This window comes from Rhinopithecus roxellana, chromosome 11, assembly GCF_007565055.1.
Source record: "Rhinopithecus roxellana isolate Shanxi Qingling chromosome 11, ASM756505v1, whole genome shotgun sequence".
NCBI classification, from domain to species: domain Eukaryota; kingdom Metazoa; phylum Chordata; class Mammalia; order Primates; family Cercopithecidae; genus Rhinopithecus; species Rhinopithecus roxellana.
Genome location: NC_044559.1, coordinates 66,834,562 through 66,849,061, shown reverse-complemented (window position 1 = coordinate 66,849,061; position 14,500 = coordinate 66,834,562). Strand labels below are relative to the sequence as shown.

At 36.2% G+C, this 14,500-nt stretch overlaps 1 protein-coding gene across 12 annotated transcripts in view; it reads left to right on the top strand.

The window, feature by feature from the left end:
* The window catches only part of PCDH15 (protocadherin related 15), a 1,888,416-nt gene that overhangs the window by 1,002,968 nt on the left and 870,948 nt on the right, over positions 1 to 14,500 (top strand). For all 12 annotated transcript variants that reach the window (XM_030941315.1, XM_030941316.1, XM_030941314.1 and 9 more), the window contains one exon: positions 3,454 to 3,572. In XM_030941315.1, the coding sequence (XP_030797175.1) occupies positions 3,482 to 3,572 (91 nt within the window). In that variant the 5' untranslated portion in view covers positions 3,454 to 3,481. The remainder of the gene's footprint in view (positions 1 to 3,453; positions 3,573 to 14,500) is intronic.

Sequence of the window (14,500 nt, the reverse complement as noted above, 5' to 3'; positions counted from 1 at the left end):
TGTCCTTGGGGAACATGGAAAGAGTCTGATGTGGGATTTGTAGTAAAAGTAAAACACCACCACGGAGGTGTTGCTTGACATGCTTTTCATTTACCTATAGTCACTTGGCAAGATTTTGGAATTCATCTTCTATACGACTTTCTCTTGTAATTCTAGAGATTATAAAGCTAGTAACAAAGACAATTTTTTGTCTAAAGCACTTGATCTCTTCCAATTAATTTGATCGCAATCACAGAAGTGCCACTATAGGTTGTCAGTTGATTGTCACAATATTGTACTAAACATGCTGGTCCTGTAGTCTTTTACACAATCTCTTTGTGGGAGATACCTTTCATTATATCTTTGTTTAGAAACTGGGTTTTCTCACAAAGTCAATATGTGTTCTGTGTTTTGGGTGGGTTGATGTGATGAGTCCTAGCTTTCTTTCAGGTCTCTGTAAATATTGAGCCCATTGAAGTGATTAAAATTTATTTGGAAATAAGGCAGATATATATGAAACAGTAAAAAAACTGTAGAAATTATTATTATTCTCATTATTCAAAAACAAATAAGTATAATATTTCTCCTAAAATTAGCTCATTCCTCTGGGCAGTAAATGCTGTATCTATTCTAAATTGATTTTTATATGAGTTTTGTCTGTGATGCTTTCAAAAGTATACACATAATCCTCTAAAAACATGCAGAGCCATAGATCAAGAGGTTTTGTTTCTGGAGGCATAATAATGGCAGTGGCATTAATGACTTTAAAATAATGATCCATCAGTTATTTTTATCCTGGAGACTGCTCCACGAAACCAAATTAGCTTCAGTCAGGAATAAAATAATATACCATAATTTGTGAATGCATAATAGTATAAACTAGTATAAAGGAAGTCAAGCTGGCAGGTCAAGGGCCCACACAGGAACACAACTATGACCTTTTGTCCTTTGCTAAGATACTGCTTTTTCTTTAATTTTGTTTTCTAATACATACATTTTCTGGGTTGTATTAATTTTGTTTTCTAATATATATCCTTTCTAATATATGTATCTAATATATATCCTTTGTCTATGGTTTCTGTTTATATTTTTAAAATTTAAGTAACATTGTTTTATTTCTTAATGTTGTCATGTTTATTTTTCCAAATAAAAAAAAAGATTTGAAGTCATTGTGTATAGAAATCTTAGTAGGGCTATAATCCTTTGAGAAGGGGGTTAAAATGTCTGTCTCTCAGAGTTTAAGGGAAGCAATACAGCAAGCCATCCTAGGCCTCCGTATCCTTTGAAAACTTCTGAGCCCTGTGTTTTCTGGGAAATTTTCCAATACTTTTCTCTCATGGAATGAGCAAAAGTATCTTACTCACAGACTTTATGGTCTCTTCAGACACTCACCAGTTTATAACCTTGAGCCAGTCACTTATTCTCTGTGAGCTTGACCTTTCCTCCATAAAATGGGGATAATAATATCCACTTTATAGCCCTTGCTAAAGATAGATTGAGTAAATCTGTATTTAAGACTTTGGAGGTTCCATAAATGCTGAGTCAGAAAGATTCATATTAAGCTTTAGGGGGTACTCGTTCTGTGAGTAATTACACTGTGTTAAGCATGTATTTATATTCCCTTACATATTTAATGTTTAAGACAATCTTATGAGGTAGATACTATTTTATATCCATTATGATAATGAGGAATGTGAGATAAAGATGCTATTTAATTTCTTCAAAGTCATATAACTAGTAAGCTGAAAAGCTTGAATTTAAAAAGAAGCCACACTCATCCACTGCTCTACACAACCAGTAGCATTGGTCAATTTTATTTTTCTTTTTTCTACACATTAGTGTGGATTATGATGATCTCTTGGCATCTATAATGAGTTCTTCTTTGGGCTTTCTGTCCCTAGAAATTATAAATGCAGGGGCTAAGCATTTTACCAGTTAGGGAAAAATGTGGAAGACCCAGCTAAAAAGAAGGCAGGCTCCTTTTTTATCTTAGACAAAGAAACAAAGAAGAATAGACTTCATTTTAAAATGTGTGTGAGCTGGAAAAGTGATTTTTTTAAAGTCAAGAACTGTGTATCCCATTAGTTTAAAAAAGAGCTTACACCTTTAATACAATTTTACAATGCTCTCTCTCTATATATATTTATACGTGCTACTGGACAAATAAACATTATTAAACACTTGGCAATAAATCAAAAATAGATAAAATGTAGACAAAAGCAGAATTAAAATCATTCCTTTGTACCCTCTGATAAACCTTATCCACAGCTAGTCTAGTGGAGAGAATCCTGGGCAGAAATAGAAAACTGGAGAACTTGAGGAATCAATATTAGCTGCTATAAGCATTTAGTCTTATAAAGAACATTGCACAATCATCTAAACACCTGGAAATCACACGAAAATTTGGATTTCTGCCTTCTCTTTGAAAATCAGAAGACCCAGCAACACTGGTTTGCATTCCCCCATTAACAACCATTGACAGAAGTTGAGCACCAGCTGGTCTCTTTAGAAAACCTTGTATTGCACAGTTTATCACAGCCTCTACCATCACTGTTGTGCCCTTAGGGTAATTCATTCTTTTCCTTTGTCTGCTTGTACTCTGTAGGCATTTGAGTTTGGAACCTCTGAATTAGAGAAACAGTGTTCCAATTTATAATCAGGGCCACAATTTATAATCAGGGGCATTCTGAGCAATTCTGTGTGGATAATTTCCTAAATTTACAAAGAAAATGAGCATGTCATTCTTTCAATAAGACTTTCTTGTGTGTGCTCACAGGCCACTAATTTCTCAATCAGTTGTTTTCTTTTTCTTTTCTTTTTCTTTTTTTTTTCTTTTTTTCTTTTTTTCTTTTTTTAATTGCTGGAAGATTGAAAAGTAAAACAAGAAAATTAAAATGGAATGCATCCAAATGCTTCATACAGCAGATGTAGTGAATATTGACAGATTTTTCTTAGTCTTTCCTGGCATAGTTAAGTCAATCTCTGATCACTCTACTAGAAAGGAATTAATGTTTTAATGATAGACTTTTCTACTTAATTGCATAAGACAAATTTTCATTGAAATTCTCATGTAGGATACTAACAACTGGCTTACTATCTTACACTTGTTTGTAAAGTTATACTGTAGACAACGTAAGTTTAGTTACTCAAACTGATTAACATTTGACTTACCCAGCAGGTCTTAAATTTTAAAGAGTGTGCTTCTGATATTATTAGTATGTTAACTTCTCAACCTGCTTGCTGGAAAATTAAATAACAGAAAAGAAGTCTTTCCTTAGAGATTACTTGTCTGAAAATTTATGTTGATAAACAGTTCCAGTGCATTAAACCAGTGTGTTACTTTGTTAATGGATAACATGGCACAGGTAATTAACTATGAAGTCATTAAGGCTTTTCTGTGCTGTGACAATTGCGTTTACCTGTAACAGCTTAATGAACATGTCAAATGTTTCTTTCTACCTCCTCTTATTTCAGATCAGCTTTGAGTGAGCTTTGACAGAAGATGTTTCGACAGTTTTATCTCTGGACGTGTTTAGCTTCAGGGATCATCCTGGGCTCTCTCGTTGAAATCTGCTTGGGCCAGTATGATGATGGTAAGGTTGCTTTTAGCTTGATCTTTAGAGCAAGCCAGGATTTTTGTTACTACATTGAAAACACACCACAGATATGAAGAATGCTAATTTGTAGTTTATTATTGAAAGGTTAGTATCTCCGTGTAATAATTAACCTTAACTAAAATAAGCTTAGAAAAGTGAAATCACATGTCCTTTGTTTCTTAGTAAAGATTGCAGTATGGTAGAAGGAATACAGTTTAGTAGAAAATCTAATGCAAGACCTCTGTTTGAATGCTTATACTCGCTAGGTAAATGCTTAATTGCTATAGAAACAATATTAAACTGTATTTACTAACCCTTGAATATATATGCAAACAAAGGTCTCAAACAAAGCTAGAAATACAAAAGACAACAAAATTTGACCCCCCAAAAGGGTCAGAAGTAGCAGTCATAAGTATTTTTGGTGTTGGCACTTTAACTGGGCATTGCATTATTTTATCCCCCACTATTTTTTTTTTTTTTGGAAAGAATAGAAAAATAAAAAAGATTTGGTATTTGATTTCTTAAGTTTTCCCCTAACAGTAAGTCAGTCATTTTAGAAAGATTTATTAATTTTCAGGTTCCTTAGAATCCATTTAATACATTAAATTTGCTTGCAATGGCCCAGTTGTGCCTGTCTTAGATATTTCAATATTGGGAGAATCTGTCTTAGAATACACTATAATGAGAGTTAGGATATATATGTAATATGTTAAATTTGGTAGAAGAAAAAAAATGGAAAATGTTTCCTTGCTAGAAATTTTCTATTCAAGAAAATTGAGTTTTATTTCTTTCCTGTCTTTCTTTTCTTTTAACTTTTCATTGTTGTTATTCAAGATTTGTTTGGCATTCACGGTGCACAGACAAGCAAACTGGTTGCTCTTAATGGCAGCAAAGGATGTGAATTTATTTTGTGCTTTGCTTGGCTGAACTGATTGATCAGAAGATAGATGAATTAGTTTGGCTTTTTCCCAAACAGTGTTCAAGTTGTGCATATATTAAGACATTCTCAGTCTTCAATAATGTGAGAGATAAACTTCTTTGGGGCTTTGCAGAATAATTCACAATAGTATTCCCTTTCATATAATTGGCAGCATAATCTTTTGAACACTGCTGCTAGTTAGCACAGTGTTTACTTTAAGTGCATCTGAATTTAACTTCACATCTTTGGCAGATATTGTGAATCTGCAACCTAAAAATGAATTTCAAAAGCAGTATATATAAATAACTGCTATTTGAAAGGAAAACACATTGAAATGAAAAAGAGTTGTGACTCTACAGTTAAAGAACACATTTTAAATTGTGTCAGAGGAGTAGATTACAAATCAATGTATTGGTGTTACTTTATATAATAAGGCATTCTATTTTCATTCTTATTTAGTGTTCACACTGAGCAGGAAAATATTTACTATCTGTCTGTCTTCACATTAGACATCTACAAACCATGCACTACTCTTTTAGTAATGTAATTTTAGTTAACAGAGGAAATTACTTCTGGTTTAACCTGTAATGCTATAAATTGGTTTTCTTCATAAGCTTGTTACAGTTCTTAGTCTTATAAATATATTTGCATTGCCTCTAATACGAGATTATCAGGTCATTATTGGGCATCACATAGTCAACTTTCTGAATCCCAGTGAAATTTCAGACTTGCCAAGTGATACAGCACCGTGGGGCTGACTTTAATATACTATACTCACACAGCTGGAATGCTTTGTAGGGTTTCTCCTCTTGGAAGTGACTCAGTTCTTAGGAATATTGAAGAAATGGGAAGTATGACAGATAAACTTACTTTGTGTATAGTGTTTTATCAGTTTTCTAACTGTGTGTATATTTCACTATTCCTTCCATGCTTGTATCTTCCAATGTGCCTCCAGATATAATGATGCATTCTCTTTCTTTAGGTCTCCTCCCACTTCTTTCTTTCTTTTTGTCTAGACAGAGTCTTGCTCTGTCTCCCAGGCAGGAGGGCAATGGAGCGATCTCAGCTCACTGCAACCTCCAGCTCCCGGGTTCGAGTGATACTCCTGCCTCACCCTCCCAAATAGCTGGGATTACAGGCGCCCACCACCATGCCTGACTATTTATTTATTTACTTATTTATTTATTTATTTGTATTTTTAGTAGAGATGGGGTTTTGCCATGTTGGCCAGACTGGTCTTGAACCCCTGACCTCAGGTGATCCACCCACCTTGGTTTCCCAAAGTGCTGGGATTACAGGCTTGAGCCACCGCACCCAGACTCCTTTGAATCCTTTATCCCTTTCAAACCTCCCTTGATTAGAGACTCTTCGACATTAGTGTTATTGAATCATTCAGTTATGTATGACTAAAAATGATTTTCATAATTCCTTTCTTTTAATCCATATAAAATCATGAGCCTCTGCCATGCAGGGCTGAAATCAGGACTAGACAAATCATGGCTAACACAAACTAGCACTAAACTGGAATATGTGACATGAATAACTTGAATAAATATTTTTATCCAAATTTTTGGGTTTGCAGGTACATGGTTAGGTTCAAAGAAAGCAGTGGTGATGGTAGTAAACAAAATAGAGACATGCAAGAAAAGGTCAAAAGGAAAATAAAACTTGTTATAGCTAATCTACTGGTTAGATTAGCCTATTATGATTTTACATATGTAGTTACATAAATAGGAGCTTCAGAGAAAAGTGAAGGAAAATATGTTTAAGCTGTCCTTAGTATATCTATATTGAAGAATAATACACTTCTGGATTTTAAATGAAGAATAATTTATTCTGCTTTTCTGTGTATTTTTAATTAAACATAAAGAAGTGGGAAGAAAAAAATGGATTGCTGTTTTAATAAACGCTTCATCCTAAAATTGAATATTCAATTATTATCCTTTTGTGTGAAATTATTTATAAGGACAATTATATGATTATTACTTTTAATAATATGTAACAATATTTTTTACTTGAAAACTTTGGCTAAATTTTGAATCTTTAAAAATTTCTCTTTCAAATTGCTGGGATGATTTTAGACGAAGCAATAAAATTTGTAGATGATCAGTTCCATAATGGACATTTCATTTGGTTAATGATTGTAGATCTATGCAAGTACTAGTAACATAAATGAGGCTGATAGTATTGTTTTATGTTTAAAAAGTCAGAATGTAGCTGATAGAGCTACTAGAAAATTAGAGTACATAATAGATTTATAGTTTATGGTGTATCATTTTGTTATTTTGCTCTGATAAAAGAGCATTAGGGGTGGCTCACGCCTGTAATCCCAGCACTTTGGGAGGTCAATGGGGGCGGATCACCTGAGGTCTGGAGTTTGCGATCAGCCTGGCCAACATGGTGAAACTTTGTCTCTACTAAAAAAAAAAAAAAAAAAAAAGCGGGGTATAGTGGCAGGCTCCGGTTATCCCAGCTACTTGGGTGGTTGAGGCAGGAGAATTGCTTGAACCACAGAGGCAGAGGTTGCAGTGAACCGAGACTGTGCCATTGCACTCCAGTCTGGGCAACAAGAATGAAACTCTGACTAAAAAAAAAAAAGCATTAGGATTTGTGTTGAGTTTATATTTTATTGTATTAATGATCCTGAAAATTGTATTTGAATTGGGAAGTGTGCCCTGATCCCAAATTGAATGTAGAGAACCTAGGAAGTAGGTATTCTCGGAAAGCAGAGGAAGCAGGACCCTGTGCTAAATTGTATGTTATGAGAGATTTAAACAGATATGTAATGCATAGCCATTGTTCGAATATATTTTCCCCAGTTAAGTAAACAAACTAAGTTGTGTGCTGCATTTATGTTGTGGTTTATTTAGTTTTGATTTTGAGGATATATATAATAATAAAAAGTCCAAATGGACTGGGATGAAATGGTGTCTTATTTTTGTTGTAACTTGCATTTCTCTAATGATTAGTGATGTTGAATGTTTTTCTTATGTTTGTTGGTCACTTCCATTTCTTTTTTTGGCAAATGTCTATGTTCTTTCCTCACTTATTAATGGAGTTATATATTTTGTTCTTGTTGATTTAAGTTTCTTATAGATTCCAGATATAAATCATTTGTCAGATATATTACTTGCAAATGTTTTCTCCCATACTATAGGTTGTCTGATTATTCTGATAGTTATTTCTTTTGCGTGCAGAAACTCTTTGGCTTAATTAAGTCCCATTTGTCTACTTTTGTTTTTGTTGCATTTGGTTTTGAAGTATTATTTATAAATAATTTGCCTAGGCCAATGTCTAAAGAGGTTTTCCTAGGTTTTATTCTATGATCTCTATAGTTTTGGGTCTTAAATTAAATTTTTTTTTTTTTTATTATACTTTAAGTTCTAGGGTACATGTGCATAATGTGCAGGTTTGTTACATATGTATACTTGTGCCATGTTGGTGTGCTGCACCCATCAACTCGTCAGCACCCATCAATTCATCATTTATACCAGGTATAACTCCCAGTGCAATCCCTCCCCCCTCCCACCTCCCCATGATAGGCCCTGGTGTGTGATGTTCCGCTTCCCGAGTCCAAGTGATCTCGTTGTTCAGTTCCCACCTATGAGTGAGAACATGCAGTGTTTGGTTTTCTGTTCTTGTGATAGTTTGCTAAGAATGATGGTTTCCAGCTGCATCCATGTCCCTACAAAGGATGCAAATTCATCCTTTTTTATGGCTGCATAATATTCCATGGTGTATATGTGCCACATTTTCTTAATCCAGTCTGTCACAGATGGACATTTGGGTTGATTCCAAGTCTTTGCTATTGTGAATAGTGCCGCAATAAACATACGTGTGCATGTGTCTTTATAGCAGCATGATTTATAATCCTTTGGGTATATACCCAGTAGTGGGATGGCTGGGTCATATGGTACATCTAGTTCTAGATCCTTGAGGAATTGCCATACTGTTTTCCACAATGGTTGAACTAGTTTACAATCCCACCAACAATGTAAAAGTGTTCCTATTTCTCCACATCCTGTCCAGCACCTGTTGTTTCCTGACTTTTTAATGATTGCCATTCTAACTGGTGTGAGATGGTATCTCATTGTGGTTTTGATTTGCATTTCTCTGATGGCGAGTGATGATGAGCATTTTTTCATGTGTCTGTTGGCTGTATGAATGTCTTCTTTTGAGAAATGTCTGTTTATATCCTTTGCCCACTTTTTGATGGGGTTGTTTGTTTTTTTCTTGTATATTTGTTTGAGTTCTTTGTAGATTCTGGATATTAGCCCTTTGTCAGATGAGTAGGTTGCAAAAATGTTCTCCCATTCTGTAGGTTGCCTGTTCACTCTGATGGTAGTTTCTTTTGCTGTGCAGAAGCTCTTTAGTTTAATGAGATCCCATTTGTCAATTTTGGCTTTTGCTGCCGTTGCTTTTGGTGTTTTAGACATGAAGTTCTTGCCCATGCCTATGTCCTGAATGGTACTACCTAGGTTTTCTTCTAGGGTTTTTATGGTATTAGGTCTAACATTTAAGTCTCTAATCCATCTTGAATTAATTTTTGTATAAGGAGTAAGGAAAGGATCCAGTTTCAGATTTCTACTTATGGCTAGCCAATTTTCCCAGCACCATTTATTAAATAGGGAGTCCTTTCCCCATTTCTTATTTCTCTCAAGTTTGTCAAAGATCAGATGGCTGTAGATGTGTGGTATTATTTCTGAGGACTCTGTTCTGTTCCATTGGTCTATATCTATGTTTTGGTACCAGTACCATGCTGTTTTGGTTACTGTGGCCTTGTAGTATAGTTTGAAGTCAGGTAGCATGATGCCTCTAGCTTTGTTCTTTTGACTTAGAATTGTCTTGGCAATGCGGGCTCTTTTTTGGTTCCATATGAACTTTATTTTTTTTTTTTTTTTTTTTTTTTTTTTTTTTTTTTTATTATACTTTAAGTTCTAGGGTACATGTGCATAACGTGCAGGTTTGTTACATATGTATACTTATGCCATGTTGGTGTGCTGCACCCATCAACTCGTCAGCACCCATCAATTCATCATTTATATCATGTATAACTCCCCAATGCAATCCCTCCCTCCTCCCCCCTCCCCCCTCCCCATGATAGACCCCAGTGTGTGATGTTCCCCTTCCCGAGTCCAAGTGATCTCATTGTTCAGTTCCCACCTATGAGTGAGAACATGCGGTGTTTGGTTTTCTCTTCTTGTGATAGTTTGCTAAGAATGATGGTTTCCAGCTGCATCCATGTCCCTACAAAGGACGCAAACTCATCCTTTTTTATGGCTGCATAGTATTCCATGGTGTATATGTGCCACATTTTCTTAATCCAGTCTGTCACAGATGGACATTTGGGTTGATTCCAAGTCTTTGCTATTGTGAATAGTGCCGCAATAAACATACGTGTACATGTGTCTTTGTAGTAGACTAATTTATAATCCTTTGGGTATATACCCAGTAGTGGGATGGCTGGGTCATATGGTACATCTAGTTCTAGATCCTTGAGGAATTGCCATACTGTTTTCCATAATGGTTGAACTAGTTTACAATCCCACCAACAGTGTAAAAGTGTTCCTATTTCTCCACATCCTCTCCAACACCTGTTGTTTCCTGACTTCTTAATGATTGCCATTCTAACTGGTGTGAGATGGTATCTCATTGTGGTTTTGATTTGCATTTCTCTGATGGCCAGTGATGATGAGCATTTTTTCATGTGTCTGTTGGCTGTATGAATATCTTCTTTTGAGAAATGTCTGTTCATATCCTTTCCCCACTTTTTGATGGGGTTGTTTGTTTTTTTCTCGTATATTTGTTTGAGTTCTTTGTAGATTCTGGATATTAGCCCTTTGTCAGATGAGTAGGTTGCAAAAATTTTCTCCCATTCTGTAGGTTGCCTGTTCACTCTGATGGTAGTTTCTTTTGCTGTGCAAAAGCTCTTTAGTTTAATTAGATCCCATTTGTCAATTATGGCTTTTGCTGCCGTTGCTTTTGGTGTTTTAGACATGAAGTCCTTGCCCATGCCTATGTCCTGAATGGTACTACCTAGATTTTCTTCTAGGGTTTTTATGGTATTAGGTCTAACATTTAAGTCTCTAATCCATCTTGAATTAATCTTCGTATAAGGGGTAAGGAAAGGATCCAGTTTCAGCTTTCTACTTATGGCTAGCCAATTTTCCCAGCACCATTTATTAAATAGGGAATCCTTTCCCCATTTCTTGTTTCTCTCAGGTTTGTCAAAGATCAGATGGCTGTAGATGTGCGGTATTATTTCTGAGGACTCTGTTCTGTTCCATTGGTCTATATCTCTGTTTTGGTACCAGTACCATGCTGTTTTGGTTACTGTAGCCTTGTAGTATAGTTTGAAGTCAGGTAGCGTGACGCCTCCAGCTTTGTCCTTTTGACTTAGGATTGTCTTGGCAATGCGGGCTCTTTTTTGGTTCCATATGAACTTTAAAGCAGTTTTTTCCAATTCCGTGAAGAAAGTCATTGGTAGCTTGATGGGGATGGCATTGAATCTATAAATAACCTTGGGGAGTATGGCCATTTTCACGATATTGATTCTTCCTATCCATGAGCATGGTATGTTCTTCCATTTGTTTGTGTCCTCTTTGATTTCACTGAGCAGTGGTTTGTAGTTCTCCTTGAAGAGGTCCTTTACATCCCTTGTAAGCTGGATTCCTAGGTATTTTATTCTCTTTGAAGCAATTGTGAATGGAAGTTCATTCCTGATTTGGCTCTCTGCTTGTCTGTTGCTGGTGTATAAGAATGCTTGTGATTTTTGCACATTAATTTTGTATCCTGAGACTTTGCTGAAGTTGCTTATCAGCTTAAGGAGATTTTGGGCTGAGACGATGGGGTTTTCTAAATATACAATCATGTCATCTGCAAACAGGGACAATTTGACTTCTTCTTTTCCTCACTGGATACCCTTGATTTCTTTCTCTTGCCTGATTGCCCTAGCCAGAACTTCCAACATTATGTTGAATAGGAATGGTGAGAGAGGGCATCCCTGTCTTGTGCCACTTTTCAAAGGGAATTTTTCCAGTTTTTGCTCATTCAGTATGATATTGGCTGTGGGTTTGTCATAAATAGCTCTTATTATTTTGAGGTACGTTCCATCAATACCGAATTTATTGAGCATTTTTAGCATGAAGGGCTGTTGAATTTTGTCAAAAGCCTTTTCTGCATCTATTGAGATAATCATGTGGTTCTTGTCTTTGGTTCTGTTTATATGCTGGATTACGTTTATTGATTTGCGAATGTTGAACCAGCCTTGCATCCCAGGGATGAAGCCCACTTGATCATGGTAGATAAGCTTTTTGATGTGCTGCTGAATCCGGTTTGCCAGTATTTTATTGAGGATTTTTGCATCGATGTTCATCAGGGATATTGGTGTAAAATTCTCTTTTTTTGTTGTGTCTCTGCCAGGCTTTGGTATCAGGAGGATGTTGGCCTCATAAAATGAGTTAGGGAGGATTCCCTCTTTTTCTATTGATTGGAATGGTTTCAGAAGGAATGGTACCAGCTCCTCCTTGTACCTCTGGTAGAATTCAACCTTGAATCCATCTGGTCCCGGACTTTTTTTGGTTGGTAGGCTATTAATTATTGCCTCAATTTCAGAGCCAGCTATTGATCTATTCAGGGATTCAACTTCTTCCTGGTTTATCTTGGAAGAGTGTAAGTGTCCAGGAAATTATCCATTTCTTCTAGATTTTCTAGTTTATTTGCATAGAGGTGTTTATAGTATTCTCTGATGGTAGTTTGTATTTCTGTGGGGTCGGTGGTGATATCCCCTTTATCATTTTTTATTGTGTCTATTTGATTCTTCTCTCTTTTCTTTTTTATTAGTCTTGCTAGCGGTCTATCAACTTTGTTGATTTTTTCTAAAAAACCAACTCCTGGATTCATTGATTTTTTGGAGGGTTTTTTGTGTCTCTGTCTCCTTCAGTTCTTCTCTGATCTCAGTTATTTCTTGCCTTCTGCTGGCTTTTGAACGTGTTTGCTCTTGCTTCTCCAGTTCTTTTAATTGTGATGTTAGAGCGTCAACTTTATATCTTTCCAGCTTTCTCTTGTGGGCATTTAGTGCTATAAGTTTCCCTCTACACATTGCTTTAAATGTGTCCCAGAGATTCTGGTATGTTGTATCTTTGTTCTCATTGGTTTCAAAGAACATCTTTATTTCTGCCTTCATTTCATTATGTATCCAGTAGTCATTCAGGAGCAGGTTGTTCAGTTTCCATGTAGTTGAGCGGTTTTGATTGACTTTCTTAGTCCTGAGTGCTGGTTTGATTGTACTGTGGTCTGAGAGACAGTTTGTTATAATTTCTGTTCTTTTACATTTGATAAGGAGTGCTTTACTTCCAATTATGTGGTCAATTTTGGAATAAGTGCGATGTGGTGCTGAGAAGAATGTATATTCTGTTGATTTGGGGTGGAGAGTTCTATAGATGTCAATTAGGTCCGCTTGGTGCAGAGATGAGTTCAAGTCCTGGATATCCTTGGTAACTTTCTGTCTCATTGATCTGTCTAATGTTGACAGTGGGGTGTTGAAGTCTCCCATTATTATTGTATGGGAGTCTAAGTCTCTTTGTAAGTCTCTAAGGACTTGCTTTATGAATCTGGGTGCTCCTGTATTGGGTATATATATATTTAGGATAGTTAGCTCTTCCTGTTGAATTGATCCCTTTACCATTATGTAATGGCCTTCTTTGTCTCTTTTGATCTTTGATGGTATAAAGTCTATTTTATCAGAGACTAGGATTGCAACCCCTGCTTTTTTTTTGTTCTCCATTTGCTTGGTAGATCTTCCTCCATCCCTTTATTTTGAGCCTATGTGTGTCTCTGCATGTGAGATGGGTGTCCTGAATACAGCAGACTGATGGGTCTTGACTCTTTATCCAGTTTGCCAGTCTGTGTCTTTTAATTGGAGCATTTAGTCCATTTACATTTAAGGTTAATATTGTTATGTGTGAACTTGATCCTGCCATTATGATATTAACTGGTTATTTTGCTCGTTAGTTGATGCAGTTTCTTCCTAGCCTCGATGGTCTTTACATTTGGCATGTTTTTGCAATGGCTGGTACCGGTTGTTCCTTTCCATGTTTAGGGCTTCCTTCAGGGTCTCTTGTAAGGGAGGCCTGGTGGGACAAAATCTCGAAGCATTTGCTTATCTGTAAAGGATTTTATTTCTCCTTCACTTATGAAACTTAGTTTGGCTGGATATGAAATTCTGGGTTTAAAATTCTTTTCTGTAAGAATGTTGAATATTGGCCCCCACTCTCTTCTGACTTGTAGAATTTCTGCCGAGAGTTCTGCTGTTAGTCTGATGGGCTTCCCTTTGTGGGTAACCCGACCTTTCTCTCTGGCTGCCCTTAAGATTCTTTCCTTCATTTCAACTTTGGTGAATCTGGCAATTATGTGTCTTGGAGTTGCTCTTCTGGAGGAGTATCTTTGTGGTGTTCTCTGTATTTCCTGAATTTGAATGTTGGCCTGCCCTACTAGGTTGGGGAATTTCTCCTGGATGATATCCTGAAGAGTGTTTTCCAACTTGGTTCCATTTTCCCCCTCACTTTCAGGCACCCCAATCAGATGTAGATTTGGTCTTTTTACATAATCCCATACTTCTTGCAGGCTTTGTTCATTTCTTTTTCTTCTTTTTTCTTTTGGTTTCTCTTCTTGCTTCATTTCATTAATTTGATCCTCAATCGCTGATACTCTTTCTTCCAGTTGATCGAGGCGGTTACTGAAGCGTGTGGATTTGTCACGTATTTCTCGTGTCATGGTTTTCATCTCTGTCATTTCATTTATGATTTTCTCTGCATTAATTATTCTAGCTATCAATTCTTCCACTCTTTTGTCGAGATTTGTAGTTTCTTTGCGCTGGGTACGTATTTCCTCCCTTAGCTCTGAGAAGTTTGATGGACTGAAGCCTTCTTCTCTCATCTCATCTAAGTCATTCTCTGACCAGCTTTGATCTGTTGCTGGCGATGAGCTGCGCTCCTTTGCAGGGGGA